Source organism: Alexandromys fortis, unplaced genomic scaffold (assembly GCF_014885135.2).
Source record: "Alexandromys fortis isolate MF-2015 unplaced genomic scaffold, M_Fortis_MF-2015_v1.1 scaffold_11, whole genome shotgun sequence".
In the NCBI taxonomy this organism is placed as follows: Eukaryota; Metazoa; Chordata; class Mammalia; order Rodentia; family Cricetidae; genus Alexandromys; species Alexandromys fortis.
The window spans coordinates 12,047,033-12,066,586 of record NW_026067912.1 but is presented as its reverse complement, the minus strand read 5'-3'; the positions used below and the strand labels follow the sequence as shown (position 1 = coordinate 12,066,586).

Sequence of the window (19,554 nt, the reverse complement as noted above, 5' to 3'; positions counted from 1 at the left end):
TGCTAGTCCAAGTTTCCCCGTTGAGACAGCATCTGTACTATTCAGTGACCCCATGGACCATCTTTCTTTATGCTAATGAGATGGCTCGAGCCGGAGCCTGCCTGTGCCAGAGAGAGCAACCCTGTCATTACAGGGCTGAGACTCTGAGCCACATATTATCAACTTACCCTCCAGGGAGGAGGCTGGGGACAGAGATGCATCTTCAGCCCATGACCATGATTCACTCAATCTTGGCTATCTAGTGAAAGCCCTGAGAAACACTCCACACTTCAGCTCCAGGGAGATCCATGGTAGGTAATCACATACCAGGGTGCCAGCGGGTGTCCTGACAACACGGAAGTTTCCTATCTGGGACCCTTTCATTCTCGCCCTGTGTGTTTTTCACCTGGCTCCTCTTAAAGGTATCATAACGTGAAAACAGCGGTAGAGAAACTCCTCAGTGGATAAGATCGCATCCCAATAAGCCTATTGTTAAGTTGAAAATGCATTGAGTCTACCCAGACCGTCCAACATCCTAGCTGGGGTCACCATACACAGCAGCCCTCTTGGAAACCGCAGTTGATTTCACCCATGACTACCTGAGAGGCGTGTGTAGGTGCCCTCGTCTAGACTCTTCCAAAAGTTCTTGATCACACAGGTCTAGCCCCAGAAAGATCGAGATCCGGAGAACAGTTTCTATGGACTGCACATTGCTTCAAAAATCATTGCAAAGTAGAGTCCTTGGAGCCATGGGTTCTAGTATGTTACCAGGTCTGTAGGGAGGGTGAGAGCCCCCATATTTGTAATTATTGTGTTTAGAAGTGTGGGGCCTCACTCCTGGGGCCTGGGTTTGTGGCCATTATCTAAAGTGGGATGAAGGACCAGTCTCTCAGTCTGGGGGGCCGGGACTAAGTCCAAGTGTTTAGCATCAGAAAGAGAGCACGGAGAAGGTCAACTTGTTTCTGTGTGGAGGAAGAGGGACCAGGTCTAGCTCTAGCCCTCCCTGGAATACCAGCTTCTCTCTGGATGTCTGTAGACCAAGAGGATTGGGACAGACCGTCGCCAAGGTATTACGTAGCTCTGATATTTGATGATTCTGCTTTATGTGAGAGGCAAGACACTGCCTCTGAGAGTGTTGGCCAGTGTTCTCTCCTGGCTGTGGAGACAGCACAGCTGGATAGATACTCTGGCCTTAAGGTAACTTGCAATACAGTGTTTGCAAGTTATTTGATGCCCCTGAATCTCAAATGATATATAAGAACTGAAAAACATTCCTACCTACCTACCTGTTTCTCTCAGTTAATATACATCAACTGTATTTAGAGAGGGCCAAGCACATGCTAGGTGCTTCACTGATGCAACTTTTATACTTATATAGCACAGTTTCGTAGATCTGATGTATAACTGGCTTCTCTCTAGGAATGACTTTCGAGGGAACAGGAAGGTTTCCCATGTCAGCCCCTTCCAAGGTCCTCCCCCTTCCTAGTCACAGTGATGGATCACTCATACCATTTCTCGGACCCCGTACTCCTTTTCCACCTTCATTTTCAAGTTCTTGAAACACTCCTCCATCCGGTCATGGAAGGGCCGCAGGTTGTCCGACACCCTTTTCTCATGGATCTTAATCCCAGCTCCCAGGAAGGGGATCTGTAGAGAGATGGTAAGCCATGGGCCTCAGCTTGGGCACTAGCTCAAGAGGTTCCTTTGGCCTGCTAACTCTTCCTGGAGGGTTTCAGATGCTCAGAGACACGCATGGTTCCTGGGACGACTGCAGCCTTTAAATTTGTCATGCAAGGGGACAATGACCCAGCCGCTCGGGCTTCCTTGGAAGTGTAGTTGTCTCAGGCATTAGAAACCACAGGCGTGAGGAAATCTGAGTCCTTGAAAAATCTACAAAGGGTCTGAGTTCAGAGAACAGAAAGGAGGAACCTCCAGGACTTGGGTTTCCAGTCTTGCTTAAGAAGTCTTGGCAGTACAAAGGCGACACCATGGTAAAAATGCCTGGCAACAGGGAGGAGCAGAGAAGGGGAGAGGGGGCTCCAGTCCATCTCACATCCTGGGGCACAACTGTTCTTCTCACGGCCATTGAACAAAGAGCTGTCTGATACCAGCACGCTCGTAGCTCTTACTAGTGTTTCTAGAAGTGTTGCCAAATCTTGGGAAGATAAGGGAGGAAGAAAGATGGGTAGGGGAAATGCAGGCTGTCTTATCTGTGTAGGAGATCAGCACACTGAACCTAGAGACCCAGGAGGGGAAGAACAGCTGCGGAACTCCCTGCTAGAAGGCAAATGTGAGAAAGTTAGCTGCATGACCTTGGGGTAGAATAACCTAGACCACCAGGATGGAGGAGAACAATAAACACCCCCATCCTGGTGAAGTAAAGGCGTTTCTGGCTCCTTCTCTTGAGAGAAGAGGAGGTGGAGGGAGAATGCACTCTGCAGTGAGATGTGCAGTCGGCTAGACCTGTGCTCCAGTGTGTGCTCAGTAGGAAGGGGGCTGGAGGCTGTAACTGACCTCCGAGAGCAGAGTCAGTGATGAGTGGCAGCTACCTGCTTCTAGGGACCAAGGAAGCCTTCGGGGGCAGAGGCAAGGATGCCGTAGGAAAGCTGAGGGAGATACTGAAATTCTGCACGGGGCCAGCTCCTCTCCCAGCTGCCCCCAGCTTCACTTGGCAGCTATGTCTAATGTGTTCTCATTCCCTCAGGAAGCAGGAACTTGTCCTCTAAAACAATCAGATCATGAAACCGGGGAATCCGGCGGCGTACCAGACCCAAGAATAGGAGGGGGAGCCGCCACCGCCAGACTAGAAACAAGTAGGTGGAAAGAACGTGGGCCCGTGGTTAGTGAGATGGCCACTGCGCCGTCCCCAGATTGCCCCGTTTAGCAGCTATGATCATCTTCCCGTGAAATGGTCTGAAGGATCTACTTCTGGAGACTATAAATGGTCCCAGACAGGTGTGTAGGTTCAGGCGTGTGGGTCGGTTACCAAGCTGTGATGCCACCTTGCTGACAGAGCCTTCTCCCATGCCCACTGATTTCCATAGCTTCACTATGAATTAGGAGGTATCTGCTGGGGTCAGCAGACCCTGGAGGAAATTCACTCACAGGAGACAGGACCAAAACTAACAGGCAGGATAAAAAAACAAGTAGGAACGAAAAAGACAGATGAATAAATGCGGAAGAAAGATTATAGAGAGCTTAAGGTGTTACTTAAAAAATATTACCAAAGGGATCTTCCATAAAGATAATAGAGTAAGATTTAAAATGGAATGAATTTATAGCTTTAGTGTTACATTCTGACAAGACAGAAAATTGGTCCACTTAGCATCAATCTCAAGGCGTTAAGAGGGAGGAGGTAGTGAAGAGGATGCTCAGAGACTCAGTGCTCTCCAGTGAACAGACCAGCCAGACTGAAAGAAGCCAGCAAAGAAATATGGGATTGGACTACAGATCAGCCAGCCTTGACATTCACAGCATGCTCCACCGAGAGCTTTGGAATCTACACTTTCCCATCTGGACACGCCATTCCTTCACAACAGACTTTTTGCTAAATCCCACGGGTTTTGGTATATTGTGTTTCTATTTTCATTCATTTCAGAGGACTTTTATAATTTCCTTTCTTACATCCACAGTGATACAATGTTCATCTAAAAGTGTTATTATTTGGTCTCCATCTGTGTATATAATTTTGAAGTTTATTCTTGTTATAGATTTTGAATTTTATTCCACTGTGACCAGAAAGGATAACATAATATGGTTGCATTTTTTTTTACAAGGTAACTTTTGTGTGAGTATAAGCGAGAAGGAGAGAGATTCAGACTCTCATGTCTGCTGGCAGACAGGGGAGCTGGTGTGGACACATTAGGAAACTGTTTCTTATACCCAGGAGGGTTGAGCTTGAATGAAACAGAATTCACTATGACATGTACCTTGAGAGAGTGGAGGGTATACAATCTACCAATAGGAGTATGGATCAATAAATTAATATATTGTTTGTATGATACATACTTATACATGGGGCAAAAAGTCAAACCTCTGATATATGTAGCAACTGGTGAATTTTAAGGACACCATGCTTTGCAAAAGAAGCTAAATACATAATAGCATGTACTGTATATTCTATTTCTATGATGTTGCTGAATTAACCTTTGCTGGTAGAAATGAAGTGGTATATTCTAAAGCTCTATTTTCTCCTGTGTTAAGAGCAAACATTTCCAGGTCTAAACACACCCAATAGAGAGACAGCCAAAAGCCTCAAGTTGAAACCAACCTCATTCTATGCCAGCAGAAAAATGAATGCATTCGAATCATTACGTGATCTCTCTGTATAGACTCCTAGACCGCGTGAATAAAGAATAGTGAGCTGCCACAAAAGGGACAAATTTTACAAGCCTGACTAACATATGGTGGTTCCAGTCATATGTAGGTCAGCAGGAATCCAGGGCAAACTGTGAGGCCTAGGAAGATGTGCTTAGAGAACAGAGCTCTATTTTTAATATAAGCAGGAAAGTAGTCGGTCTAGGGGGGAGTGGTGTTGACTACAGGACTACCTAAGACGGGCTTAGGGGTTCCAGAAGAAGCCCATTGCATCTAGGTGAGAGGTTATGTCCGTGGATGCTGCGTGATAAACCGAAGCACCATATATGTTTATATGCACTTCCCTGCATGTAATGCTTCACAGCAAAAAGCGTCAGAGAATAATATACCTTAGATATTTCCCCATGTGATAAAATCTTCCTTACAAAGAACAAAACATCTCGAACGATTCCAATCTTGAAATTTACAAATTCTGACACAAGCTGCACATTGGAAACGCCAGTTTTCTCTGGTTTGGTAAAGCTAAGGCCATTTCCCTTTAACGTCTAAGGTCCTCGAGTCCTGAGGAAAAACCCCAAAGTGTGTGTGGCTTTGCAAAACCATGTCGTCGCTGGAGTTAAGCTCCAATGGACAGGCTCAAGTTCGCCCCTCTCTATTGCTGTGTTACCTGGCACTGCGCCTGGTACACAGTGGGGATCCAGTAAACAAGGACTTTGAGAATGGATGGTAAGATGCTAGCAGATTTGCTGAGTGTACTAATGGGAGTAGCAGCGTGCCTGCCCCGCAGGACTGCATTGTTTAAATGCACATGCCATAGTTAGGAAAGCTGGGCAGAGCAGGAGGGATATAGCCTAGCACACTTCCCGGTATTAAAGGGCCTCTGTAACCTGTGGACTTGGGAGCCACGGGCATGCTATGGGAAAGGTGGACGTTAGGGGGTGCTGCCTGAATGTCCCTCATAATCTTAGAGGCTGTGGCATCTAACGCAGGCTGTTTTCATCTATTTGGAACCCTTTCTAAATAGCTCCAAGGCCGGGGTGGAATGTTCTTAGAAGGCTTAGCCACTGCTCTGCAAGGCTAAGGTCCATCCTCTGAAGGCAGTGGATGCAGCATGGAGAGGTGTAACCAGATGAGAAGAGGCGCCTGACAGAGTCCTGGCAAGGGCACAAAGTAAGCCACCAAGTCAGTGTATGTAACCTGGTAGTCCTCCCTGGATGCCCCAGAGGTATCCAGGAAAAGGCTCCACTCAGCTGGCCTTCCTGCTTCTCAGATCGGGGTGGTGAGGGTGTCACCATTATCTGAATATTAAAGGATACAGATAGTCCCAGGCGGATGGAAAGACCTGAGGGATATTTAGCTTTCATGGGTGGCACTGGGTGGCACAGAGTGGGAAGAGGAGAGAACATTCCAGACATACCTAATGCATTCAGGGAAAGTATGTCTGCAGTGCTCGCTCAGCTTTTCATTTTTAAAGTCCCACTTTGCATAAATTGGCGGAGGCAGAGAAGGACCTGAATTAGGAATACATATTTTAAGAAGAGTCTACACCCAGTGCTTCTCAGTCCCTGATTTCCCTGGAGTAACCAAACTCCCTCTTTGCATGGTGACTGGCAAGGAGAAGAGGAGGAGGAGGGGATGGCAGCCTGCAGACAGCTTCTCCTGGCCCCAGGCTTTCCTCGCTCACTCCTCACCTACCTTACCCCTCCTATGTCCATCCGTGCACCATCTGCCCAGAGCTCAGGCAGGCAGGTGTCTGAGGAGGCGGTCAGAGGGCTAGAGCAGGAAGGGTCTGGTTCTTCCTTCTTTGGAAAAAGGAGAGAAAAAGAAAAGAGAAAGGGAGAGCAAAGAAAAAGCAGAGAAGAGGTGGAAGATGCGAGGACATAGGAGGCAGAGAGAGGCAAGTGACAGGGGAGAAGCGGAGAGCTTCCAAGAGCTTCACACAGATGCCCAGAAGGGGGGATGGGCAAGGAGAAGAATGCAACAGGACAAAGGATACAGAGGTGGACAAACAACAAGTCCTCAGGCTGAAATCTGGCCGAGCGAGGCAGATGTGCACCCTTTGACCATGAGCCAGCCCAACAATGACCTCAATTATTTGCAGAACCTGATATCCATCTGTGCACTATCTTGCGACAAACTGGATCAGCCTCACAAGGAAGGTGGCGGCGGGGGAGGGGCAAGCCTTCTATTGTCTGATTGGCACAAGCTGGGGTTGGTGGTGGATGTGTGTGTGTGTGGGGGGGGGGGTGTTCATTTGAGTCTCGCTGTGAAAAGCTACCTCGTGATTTAACATCAAAGAAAGCAATCTCTGGCACAGCATTCGTTGCTGCCTGGCACTGTACAATACCCAAAGGTAAGGTGTTGCAAATCTGTGTCCTGGCGAGCCTGCTTAGGTGTAATCCAGCAGTAGAAGGGGAGCCCTTTGGTCATGTGGAGTCAGGCCAGCCCAGGTTAGCCAAGGGCCAGAGAACCGGGGCAAGGAGAGGGCCTGGGTGGATGCTCTCATGCCCAGGCTTTACCTGCCATGCGATCAGGTCCTTGAGGCGACTCAGCTTGTCCTGGTCCTCTGGGTGATCTCTGCTGTACTCTTCAGTGAAGAAGGCCTGTGGGGGACAGGTAGGGACTTATGATTTTCTGTTTCTCAGGTGGGACACATGATCCATCTCTCTGGTATTGAGACAAAACTTGATGTGAAGGTTTCAAGATCCCAGGCATTGGTGTGGAACTCGCCATAGCTGACGCTGCTTTCTTTTTCTTTCCTGGAGGCTCACTCTGATCTCTGATCAGCACCCACCAGAAGCAGGGTGCAAACTCCAGTAAAGTAGTTCCAACACGGGGTGCCAGGACCACCAGCAGCAGCTCCCCTGGAACCTGTTTTGACCTGGGAACTTGACACATTCTCCAGTACCAACTGGGTTCCACTGAACCAAAACTCTGAGGGGTTGAGTTGGATCTGGTTCAGGGTAGAGATTCCCATGTTAGGGAGCCTTCAAGGGATCCTGAGGTTCCGGGAGATCATTGCCGGTGGAAGAAAGCTGAGTAAGGAATTTCCCTGGTGCGTGTCCAAGCCTGTCTCCCAGTCTCCCTCATGGCTCCTCCATCCCTCGCTTGCCCTCGTTTCAGAGTTCCCATCCCCATTGTATGCAAACTCCATGCAGACATATTGCAGCACCCCTGAAGGCTGAGCAACTCTGACCACAGAGGTGTCACAGCAGCCAAAAGGACTGGCTGACTGGTTCACACGTGGCATTTTTGCATTTGCACCAGTGAATAAATGGTAGAGGCCAGGGAATGCACAGTGAGGTTGTGTAGGAAGGAGCTCACTCCTCATTCAAGTGAACTGGAAGCTGCCTTAGGACTTTCTGTTCTACATCATGCTAGGGAAAGCCATGTCTCCCTATTGGCACACTGGCATATCCAATAGGGGCAACTAGGACTCAACTGATGGCATTTTCTTTGTGCTCAAATGTGAGGGGCTTCCTGTGACTTACAGGCCTAGGTTATGCCTCTCTGCCAATGGAGTTGGGCTCCCAGACTTCTGCATGTTAAGATTCTTTCTTTCCCTGTATCTATGTTGTTTAAAATCCTTTATGGAAGAGGTAGGTTTACCAAAAGGAATGGCTGGTGGTTTGTGGTTACCTCTGAGTCTTTCCTCAACAGAGATGCCAGGGGACTAGAAACCCTCAGGAAATTGCTTCCTCTGTGTCTAGCTGTGGGATCAGGATGGGAAGGAGACAGGAGGTCAGGTTGGAACCTGATGTCCAACCACGCTGAGTGTCCAAGAGGGATCAAGCAAGGACAGACAAAGGGGGATAAGCTCCAAGGTCCCTCACCTTCTCATACTTGGCAAAGCCTCCCATGACTGCGGGGTCCACGATTCCATTGAGGAGCATAGAGAGCGGGTTGATGGGAAGGCTCTCATCACTCTGGTACTGGTTTATCATCATGAGGATCTTCTCGTTGGCTGTGGACATGGTCTCAATGGCATTCTCCAGAGGACTGATTGTAGTCTGTTAGAAACAAGATTGGCAGCAGAACCTTAGTGGGTGGCAGGAGAAGCAGATGTCATCAATGGTATCGATTTCACTTGGGTGGTAACTCAGACATTGTCTCTAGACCCCAGGCTACAGCAGGATCCGAGGGTAATGAATCAGCTCAGGGCTGTCTGCTGGCCAAGGACAAGCTGGCTGGCTTTCTGTACAGAGGGAAAGGATTTCTCTGGGGAGGAAGTACCAGGCTCTGCTCTGACTTCACAGGTTGAAGGTACTCAGCGAAGGTTTCTCTCCCAGTGAAACATGCATTGACCATCATCTCATACTATTCCGAAGCTATTGGGTATGGTACCGGCGAGAGAAATCAGCATTCGCTTGCTCTAGGAGCATCCAGCAGGTTCTGAGACCGTGGGTTAAAGGGAGGATAGAATGAAACTCCGCACACACACACACATCTCAGAAAGCAAGATAAACAGTGGTATTGAAAGACAACAGACAAACACTGCAGTTTGCAGAAGCTTATGATCCGGTGTAAAAACTAAACTAGAGGTCAGCAAACATGTCTGCAACGGGACCAGAGAGTAAATATTTTAGGATTTGCAGGCCAGATGGGCTCAGCTGAAACAACTCCACTCTGTTTCTGCCGGGCAGAAGCAACAGCTGGTAAACTGGACGGGAAAGTGTGCTTGTCCCAACCAAACTCTACAGGTGTTAGCGTAGGTCACAGCAGTTATTCTGAGAAGAGGGGAATCACCCAGTGGGAAAGAATGGGCTGGAGGAAAGACGTGAGAAATCTGAGAAACTTCATGGAGGAAGGGAGCTAAACTTATCATGTCAAGCATGGCGGTGATGTGGTGCTTGCCTCGTTGGCCATCTAGTGAAGATTGATTGAGACAATACAACACCCGACACTGCAGAAGTTCCTCTTAGAACGTGTGCCTGCTGCATGTATGATAGGAGCAGGTTAGCCCCTGTAGCCATACTCTTAAGTTATCTCTTTAAATCCTGTTCTAACATAGCTTCTCCAACACTTACTCTGAGCACGTGTTTTTGGAGAGCGTGGTGGTTTGAATAAGAATGGTCCCCCCAAAGGCTCATATGTCTGAATACTAAGTCCTCAGTTGGTGGAACTGTTTGGGCAGGATTAGGAGGTGTGACCTTGGAAGAGGTGTGCCACTGAGGCAAGATTTGAAGTTTCAGAAGTCAACAGTATTCCCCGTTAGCTCTTTTTCTCTGCCTCCAACTTGAAGGTCAGGATGTAAGCTCTTAGCTATCGTTTCAGCATCATGCCTGCCTGCTGCCATGTTTCCACCATGGTGGTCATGAAGGTCACTCTGAAACTGTAACCTTCTGAAACTGTGATCCCCAATGAACATTTTCTATGTAAGTTACCTTGGTCATGTTGTCTCTTCACAGGGATAGACAAGTCACTAAGACAGAGATGGAAGCATCTGTAGTGAGAAGCCCTTGGGGCCAGATTCTCTGTTGCTACCACTATCTTTCTAATGCCAACACCCATAGTACTAGTCAGCATCATGCTAATGCAACTAAATATATGTGGCAATTTCCCTATAAGAGAAAAGGGTTTATTTTGCCTATTACGGTCAGGAAGTTGCCTTGGTTGATCCTCAGGTAAAGTCACTAAATGGCAGTGATGGGAGGGTGTCAATGCGGACTGTCACATCGTACTTAAGAACTTCCCCAAGGTGGGGCCTTTTAAAGGTTCACAGTAAATACTAACAGCACTATTTAGGGGATACCATCTATATTCAAATTATAGTGCCCACATCTGCATTCATACAGGCCCATTGACTCACATGCACACATATAAGCACATAGGATATGAACTGGAGGGGAATATTGCTTAGCCTATTGCCTAGAACTGAGATCCACGTTCCTGTTTGCATGCTGCATACAAATCAACTCAGGAGCTTTACAAGGCTGAGGTCCAGAAGGACTTCTAAGGAAAAGCTACCCCTCAGCTGAGGAGCAGAGCACTTCACCTGGATGCCAACAACAGTCTGGGGTGTCTGAGATACCCATGCTTTGAGGCAAGTCACTAGAAATGGTAACGTGTGTTGGCGTGTTGACTGGCTTGCCTACACACTTTGAGACTATTTCTGGATTCCCAGATCTGAATTCTCACTACAGGCATCAGAAACAGGGACTGAGCCCAAGAGCTTGGGCTCTCCACAGATGGGCATTTGAGTAGGGAACACACACACAGCTCTGAGCAGAACTTGGGGTGCTGCATTTGGAGGGAGGCCTGGGTGTCAACTGTTGATAAATGAAATCAAAAGCAAAACCACCACAACCATCAGTCACAACAAGGTGACAGACAGTTCCATTCAAGTCGCCTCACCTCCATGCATGCTCTCAAGGACAGGTTTAGTGAGATTCTGTGGTGGTGTGAATGAGAACGACCCCCATAGGCTCAGCGACCGGTTGGTCCCCAATTGGTGGTGCTGTTTGGGAAGGTGGTATGGGCTTTTTGGAGGAAGTATATGTCACTGGGGGGGTGGGTTTTGCGAATTTCTAGCCTTGCTTCCCTTCCTGTTTACGATTGAGGATGTGAGCTCTCAGCTTCCTGCTCCTGCTCCCCTGTCTGCCAATTGTTAGCATGCCTCCCTGCCTTGATGGACTCTTTTGCCTCTGGAATCCTACAAGCAAAATAAACTCTTCTATCAATTGCTTTTGGCCGTGGCGTTTTATCGCAGCAACAGGAAAATGACTCATAAGACACACGCCCAACGGCAGTAGAGGCCACAGTTGGGCTGTTCTTGGTGGCAAAGGCTGGCGTCTATGACAAGTGCATCAGACAATGTCACCAAACCTGCCATGAGCTTCCTGTTGGGACTTAATTAGGCCCTCCGCTCTCTGGCATCTTTGCTGAGCTGAGCCTCAGTTTCTATGGGCAGCACAGGCAAAATAACTGGTTTCCATCTTGCTGTGAAGGAAACGTAAATTTCTAAGGCAAAATGCATGGGAACAAGCATGCAAGTGAGTGGGAAGGGGCAGTAACTTCCATTCCCAGCAAACCAGCAGCCTTTCCAGCTGCTCTAGCACCTCCCACCTATATCACCAGCTTGAGTCCCCAGGAGTCCCATGAGCTGCATGGGGCAAGCATCAACGACAACCATCAACTTGACAGTTCAAGTTCACCACGGGTCTCAGTTTCCTCCTATGCAAGATAGTGCACTGGACAGGAATCAAGAAAGTACATGGAAATAGCAGGAATCAAGGAAGTACCTGGAGAATAGCAGGCTGTGGTGGCCTGCAGAGGTCTGTTGCTCAGCAAGCACTGGCTTAGAACACCCCTCTACAACATTAACCCAGGAGGGGGATGCCTGCTGCTTGCATCTGCTTCAGTATCTTCCAGCCACTAGTAGTCTAATGTGACATTTTATTTCCTTTCTCTTACAGGACTTGAAAGATATTTGAGTTTATAGCTCTGGGATCCAATGGCTTTTGGCATCCATTGCAGCTCTGGCATTCTGTATTTTGCAGCTCTTATTTTGTAAACTGAGGATGAAGAGATGCATAATAACCCTCTAATAATACACTGCCTTTTATGGCCTAGCTGAATTGTCATACTTCGAGGTTAGGGCTGAGAACAAGATAAAGTCCTCAACAAATAGGTGACGCTTTCCCTGAAAGCCCATTCTCAAACACTCCTCTAGATGCATGGTGCTGGGGCCATGGTACCACATGAGGGAAAGAGAGGGTGGTGTAGGAGAATTTTCTGTATTCTGGCAATCATATTTTAAATAAACACTGATTGGCCAGGCAGGAAGTATAGGCGGGTCAACGAGACAGGAAGTAGAGGTGGGGCGATGAGAACAGGAGAATTCTAGGAAGGAGGAAGCCCATTCTTCCAGTCCTGTCCAGACCATGGAAAAAACAAGATGTAATCTGCTCAACTGAGAAAGGTACTGAGCCTAACATAGCTAACATAGATAAGAATAATGGGTTAATATACTTTGCAAGAGCTAATAAGAAGCCTGAGCTATTGGGCCAATCAGTTCATAATCTTATGGAGATCTTTGTGTGATTTTCTTTGGGGCTTGCTGGCTGTGGGGAACTGGGCAGGACATAAACCCCAACAAGCAGGCCCTCCATGTTACAAGCGGGGTCTAAGAGGCACATTCATATAATGAAAACAAACGCTTAGTAGTGCAGTCATTTAGCAAGGCACTGCAGCTCTGCATCTGAGACATACTGAAGCTTGATAATGGAGGCCAGTAAGGACAAATCCACTACGATAATCCTTAGAGATGTTTTCCCAAAACCTTTCACCAGAAGATGTGCTAGTTTTGTTTGCATTCCTCTGAATGCATGCACACACGCACTCACACACATGAAACAAGGTATGGGATGACTTGCTCTGGCTCTCAGTTCCAGAAGACCCAGTCGTCATGGAGGGGAAGGCGTGCTGGAACAGCTTACACGTAACAGCAGACAAGAAGCAGAGAGATGGAATGCTGACGCTGGACTGGGTCCCTCTCCCTACCTGCTTATTCTATCTTGGTCCCCAAACTGTGGGGCAGTTTCACTCCCCACATCCAGCATTAGTTAATTCTCTCTGAAAACAGCGTCATAGACACACCCAGAGGAGTACCTTACCAGTCTCCTAGGCAACTCAAATTCACAATCAAAATTAACCATCACAGAAGCTAACAACATGGAAGAGGGAAGTAAAATAGTGTTGTCTGCTTTTCCCCTAATTTCAGAATTTGGAAGTGAAAATGTAAGGTAACTATTTAGACACAATGGGTATTGTGATTACTTATTTGGTTTACTTGAATATTCTTGAGAAGAATTATGGGCCTGAGGCTGCTCTTGGCACTTGGAGTACTTCAGGGAGAGAATAGCAGACAAAGCATCTGCCTTGCTGGAAATTATATTGCAGTAGAATCTACAGTCCAGCATTGTATTTAAAATTTGGCCAATAAACACAGAGACAAGCAAATTGTGTAGTCAACTAGGAAGTGTTAAGAACTCTTGAGGAGGAAAGAGACAGTAAGGGACACGGGAGGGCCCCCTCGGTTTACAGTCCAGCAGGTATGAGTGGAGAAGAGGCACCTTGTGGAGCCAACCCAGGGATGGGATCAGTCAGGGCTATTAGGCAGAGGCTTTGGAAGGCTGGAAAATTCCCTTCCCTCAAGAACAGGGCTAGTAATGGTCCAGTCATCCTACCGTATCCATGGTGATTTGGCTCTGGGACCCTCTGAGAATACCAAAATCCACAATGTACAAGTCTCTTCTACAGCATGGCCCAATCCTTTTACATCATCCACACAATCCTCCCATAGACCTTTAATCCTCTCTGGACTACTTACAATTGAATGCAAGGCGAATGCCATGCAGATGGTTATTTTTGCTCATTGTTTGGTAAGAGAAAAAATATATATCCTTATATCTTCTGTTCAGATGCAGTTTCCCCCCAAATACTTTCCATTTGCAGTCAGTCGATCTGTGGGTGTGGGACCTGTGCATACCAAGTGACAACTGTATGCACCTCCCAGGATTTTGTGGTATTATGCAGGATAAGGCAGTAAAGCCTTTGGCACAGTGCTGGGGGACATTTGTAGAAACTTGCCACATATTAAGTGCCCCTGAACCAAGAGCACAGCATTTGATTCCTTTCAAGGAACCTGCTCACTAGGATGGATGGGACACTCTGAGACAGAGTACTATCCTAGCCCAGAGGATATTACAAGAGGTTGAAGCCAAACTTGACCTTGTCTACTAACCCTGACAACTTAAAAACTTACTCTGCGCCTCAGTGCCTCCATCTGTAAGTGGGGAAAAATATCTATTCTGGAGGTTTTTAGAGGTTTAAATGAGATCATGGTAGTGGACAGCTTAGTGCACGTTCAATAAATATTTCTTGCTGACATCATTATTGTTCCATTTTTCCAAGACCTGGGCCATGCCTGTGAAATGGAGCCTACAGGCCTATTGGTCTACAGACTTACTAAGAGGGCGTTGAAGGTCAGAGTCATGTGATCTTAATGCAGACAAAACAGTAGCTTGAAAACCTCAGTCAGACCACATCCCTCCTCTGTACAGGCGTCTGTGTCACTTGCAAAGGAGACAAAGTAACCCTAAGGTCCTAAATGACCTGGGATCTGAACACTATTACTCACCCCTTGACTTCTCTGATTTGGACACGATCTGGCCCCAGAACCTCTGTGCCAGCTGCGTACCCTATTGCAAAGCCCATCTCTTCATCCAGGCATGATGGCACACACCTTTAATCCCAGAGCTTGGGAGGCAGAGGCAGGAGGATCTCTGAGTTTAATGGAAGTTTGGTTTGCAAAGCAAGTTCCAAGACAAAAAGGGCTACACAGAGAAAACCAAAACAAAAAGAAAAGAAAAAAAAATAAACAACCACCCTCTCTACTACCACCAACAGGAAAGAAAAGAAAGAAGGAGAGGGGGGAAGGAAGGAGAAGGAGGAGGAGAAGGGGAGGGAGAGAAGGAAGGAAGGAAGGAAGGAAGGAAGGAAGGAAGGAAGGAAGGAAGGAAGAAGGATCTCTTCAATACCTCGTGGACTAGTCCTCTCTGTCCCAGGGCCTTTGTTGAAAACCACTTGACAGGGAGGCTCCCTCTGACTCTGCTATCTGAAATGACTGCCCTCCTCCTTTCAGCCCTCCCTGGTGATGATCACCAGCTGACACGCTGTGTCTACTTTGACTTTTCCCCGTCTTTCTCCCCACCAGAATGGAAGCTGCACCATGGAATCTCCAGGTCTCAGAACAGTGTTTGACATGTGCTAGGCATCCATGAAATCGATTTTGAATGAATAAAAAAATTTAAGGTATCACAAACACATTCTATCCTATAATGGTTCTCACACTGTGCCAGCCTGTCCTGAGGCTCTGGGGAACTGCATGGTCCTCAGCTAACAGAGGATGTGGAGATGCTAAGGTGCATTGGAAGCCCAAGACCTGTGCTGGAGCACCTGGGAGACTCAGTGGGCAAAGAAACCTTCCACCATGCCTGACTCTGAGTTCAATTTCAGGAACACACATGGTGGAAGGAAAGGATAAACTCCCAAAAGTAGTCCTCTGGCATGCGCGTGCACGCGCGCGCGCACACACACACACATACATGCACTGGCATGTAAATACACAAAAAATGGAATAAATATAACAAAATACATAACTACTATCTATACAAGGGAACTCAGACTTCTGGATTCCAGCCACCTTTGGCTATCTAGTCTTCCCTCTTTCAGTCTTTATCTATCCAAATAGAAAATGGCTCACTTTGGGGTGCTGCAGAATGTCACACTGTAGTCCTGGGTCTGGATGGAGAACTTTGGAGGGATAACTGGGCGGATGGTCTTCCGGAGCCTGCCTCTCCTCTTTCCCTTCCTCACATTCCCCATGACAAAGATGTTCCTCATCTCCTGACTTCATTACTGGTATCTAGAGAGCCTTTTATTTTCTAGGTACAAAAAGTTACCTAGTAATTAAAACATGAAACAAAACAAAAACCTCTGGTAGCAGATGCCCTGTGCACTCTGGGATTCCTTCAGAGCCTTCAAACTGTCTCCTGTATAAAGTCAGAGAGGCCTCTTGAGGCTCACTGCCCTGACCATCAGAGGAGGAGTGGTACTGCACTGATTTCTTCAAACTCACCTGAGACATGTGAACCACCTCAAACCAGCGCAGGATGCCAGGGAGCTTGTATGCGGTCAGGAAGGAAGTCCTCTCTATCCACATGGACTGGCGGAAGAAAAGCAACGGGCTATGAGATCTGCTACTCCTGGGCCTGCTGGCCTCCCATGCAGAGAAGAAAAGTTGCAATTCCCAGATACATAGTGACACTCTCTCCCTGAGGAATCCTTAACAGGTGTTTAATCTCTCTGGACTCAGGCCAAGTTAGTTGTACCTGGTTTTACTAACAGTCTGGATTCTTAGTCAATTTTGAATGTTGTCTATTTGTGTGGTCTAGAGGAAGAGTCTATAGTGTTCATGAAATCCCCCCCAAAATGCTAATTTCTAAAAATCTTAAGAATCACAGACTGAGAGCTGAGGGGAACTTGGAGTCACCTCCTCATTCCAGCTTTGACCTTGAGGGAGATGACAGGTCCCTGCTGGGAAACAAGAACAAAGGTGACCGGCACTCAGGACAGTGACAGCATGCACTCAGTAAATGCTGAGGCTTTACAGTGGGTGTGCTGAAGGGCTTGCTTCAGCCACACTCCCAGCCTCCTGGAAATGCACAAATGCCCTTGACTGTCAAGGTCATCTGACAGGAATCCCCGTTACATCTTGGAAGGAGAAAAACTCAAACAATGAGAAACCCCCAAGAGACATGTCGTCCTATCTGTGATGTCCCTGCCATGATCCTCGACTCTGGAATGGGTTCCCTAGCACCTGTGTTTGGCAGGTGTGTTCTGGTTGCTGACGATGGCAGAGGAGAGGAGATACTCACAGCAAACTCGTTTTCTGGGTCCACAGTGCCCCTGCGCACAGGCCTGGAGTAGTGGAATTTCTGCACATAGTTGGACTTGTAAAAGCTGAAAGACAGGAAAGAGTAGAAGTTTCTGGAAGCCATGCCTGGCTGCTGACACCTTAAACACTGGATCTGGCAGAGTCAGGGTGGTGGCATTTCAAGGTCTGTGTTGGGATTCCATAAAAAATGATTTGCACAGGGTTGCAAGGTGATCTAGAAGATGGACTGGCCTTATATATACTCTGGGAATGCAATTTTGGCATTAATGCACCAACAGTGACCTGTGTCATTTAAGGACCAAGCTAAACATCCCCAGAGTGACCTCCAAAAATTTCTTAAGGATCCTCAAACATCCCCCTTCACCTTTTTTTAAATATGTGGAGGAAGATCAATTGCCATTGAAAACAGGACACTGTGCTAGCTATAGAGGAGCCGCTGCGTACAGGTGCCTGGCCAAGGTAGGAGAGAGGCTGCCATATTATCTGCATGGCACCTGCTTTTTGTGATGTCAGCATGAGGCTCCTGGAGGAGCTCTGCCTTCCTAGGGAGCTCTTGCTGCTGGATAGTCTACCCAGAGGGAAGAACGGAGCATAGGGAGTGGTGTAGCTGAGGACCCCAAAGACCCCCACCTCATGTGATCATGCAGTCTGATATGAGGCAGATGGACACCTGCCTGCATGTGCTTAGTTTAACTTTATCACTGATGAACGTATCCATCATCAACCCATTCACTTGCCAAAGGCTAAAAAGACGTTCCTTTGGGAGAATGTACCCAGCATCCCCAAGGCCACTTTGTCCCATCCCTCTACCAGTCTGCCAGCGGCCAACCCACACTGTTTACTTTCTTGGGTCCATTCTAGGATCAGCCCGAGCAGCAGGCTCCAACATCAGTTCAGTTTGATGCCACACAGAGCTAGCCTTAGCCCCCCTGCACCCGTCCCTCCCATTCATCTCTGGCTTTAGCCTTAGTACAGACATAGCCCAGGCGACTGGGGGCAATTCTTTTCCAAGAAGGCAAAGCGGGGATAGACTGGCTGAGAAGGGTACTGGGCCCTGTCCTGCCACCAGCTCTGCCTCTTGGAGTTCTGTCCATTCCTCGCTCAGTGGGATGTGGGTCTTACTTTATGATCTGGTCAGGCACTGGTTTGTTCTTGAACCTGGGATGTTCATCCAGGACAGGCTGCACAGTGAAGCACTGAATATCTGATGGCATCAGAGTTAAGGATTTGAAACATGTTTTTTGGCCATAGGCAAATTCCAAATGCATCAGGAGCCAGCTAAGAGCATCCATGCTGGTCCTTCTAGGACCAAGCTTTTATTCAATGGTCAAGTTGCAGGTTTCTAGAAAGGTCCTAATAACCAGTGAGCAGTCGCCATGGTCTTTATATCAGAGCTAACAACCACCTTGCACACTATCCCAGGGCTCTGCTCTAGCTACCAGAATCGCTTAGCCAGGCTTAATCACCATTACCATTGCAATAGTGTCATTGACAATAATACCCTCTAATGAATGGATGGCTCACTATCAATTACAGAGCAATGCTCCCAGTGGTATCCTTTAATCTCTCCAATTCTACTAGCTGTCATTGTTAACCTCAGTGGTGCCCCTTGGCTCAGAGAAGCCAGGCAACTTGTTGAAGCCTACACAGCTTTTAAGAAAAGAGTAGGGGTTTATATTTAGGGTCCGTTCGTTCGCTCTTTCTTTCTTTCTTTCTTTCTTTATTTCTTTCTTTCTTTCTTTCTTGGTTTTTGGTTTTTCTAGACAGGGTTTCTCTGTAGCTATAGAATCTGTCCTGGAACTACCTCTTGTAGACCACGCTGGCCTTGAACTTACAGAAATCTGCTTGCCTCTGCCTCCCCAGTGCTGGGATTAAAGGTGTGCACCACTACAGTCTGGCATGGCTCAGAGGTAAGAGCACAGGCTGCTCTTCCAGAGGTCCTGAGTTCAATTCCCAGCAGCTACATGGTGGCTCACAACCATCTGTAACAAGACCTCTTCTGGCCTGTGGGGACATAAGTTAGGGTTCTTAACTTAGAATTCTTTAGACGTAGTCTATTTTAGATCCACTTAACTTAGAATTCTTTAGATGTAATCTGTTTTAGATCCATCATTGTGGTCACAGAAAGCAAGGACACAAACTACATTGGGGGCATTAATGCCAGAATTCCAGCTCCCTGGATAATCTGGGGGAGCTGTGTGCTCATGAGAATAAGACCAGTCTATCCTCTAAATTATCTTGCTAAAAGAGTCTTTATCTGAGACCTCGTTAGACATGGTGGGACTCCAGTGTTCCCTGATTGCTTCTGAGTTACGCTTTGCATTTTCAGAGCTCCTGATGTAATACACATGCACGATAAAATCGAAGGACATTCTTATCTAGAACATGCAAGCAGATCATTTTGTCCTCCAACTCTTGACAGCCCCAAAGGGACAACCTATAGCAGGAAATAAGGAACAGCTGGAAGGAGTTCTGTGATGGATTAGTGATACCCTCCACCGGCACAGGATGCAGGCTGGCCAGGAGTATTGGCTGGCTCTTTACCTCTCCTATTCTAGCCCCATCTTTACTCATGTTAAGCTGGCCATCTGATAGACAAGCTAAGTGAAAAAAAGCCAACAGTCACTGGTTCTATCATTGATCTTTCCCTATATTTTTTTCTTCCCCCATTTCTCTCCTTAGGCATTCAAGTCATTCCCCCCTCTCTTCTACCCAAAGACCACCACAACTTCAAAAGTCTCCCTTCAGCCTGGCATCTTGCTGGAAAGTAATTGTCTCCATCCATGAAGACAAACTGC

The 19,554-nt window shown here is 47.4% G+C and overlaps 1 protein-coding gene across 1 annotated transcript in view; it reads right to left on the bottom strand.

The window, feature by feature from the left end:
- Positions 1-19,554, bottom strand: part of Dock2 (dedicator of cytokinesis 2) — a 398,899-nt gene that overhangs the window by 5,008 nt on the left and 374,337 nt on the right. Inside the window, exons 42-47 of the mRNA XM_050138695.1 lie at positions 17,879-17,960; positions 16,737-16,821; positions 15,938-16,024; positions 8,130-8,306; positions 6,816-6,899; positions 1,489-1,626 (exon numbers count right to left, since the gene is read on the bottom strand). Of these exons, the coding sequence (XP_049994652.1) occupies positions 1,489-1,626; positions 6,816-6,899; positions 8,130-8,306; positions 15,938-16,024; positions 16,737-16,821; positions 17,879-17,960 (653 nt within the window). The remainder of the gene's footprint in view (positions 1-1,488; positions 1,627-6,815; positions 6,900-8,129; positions 8,307-15,937; positions 16,025-16,736; positions 16,822-17,878; positions 17,961-19,554) is intronic.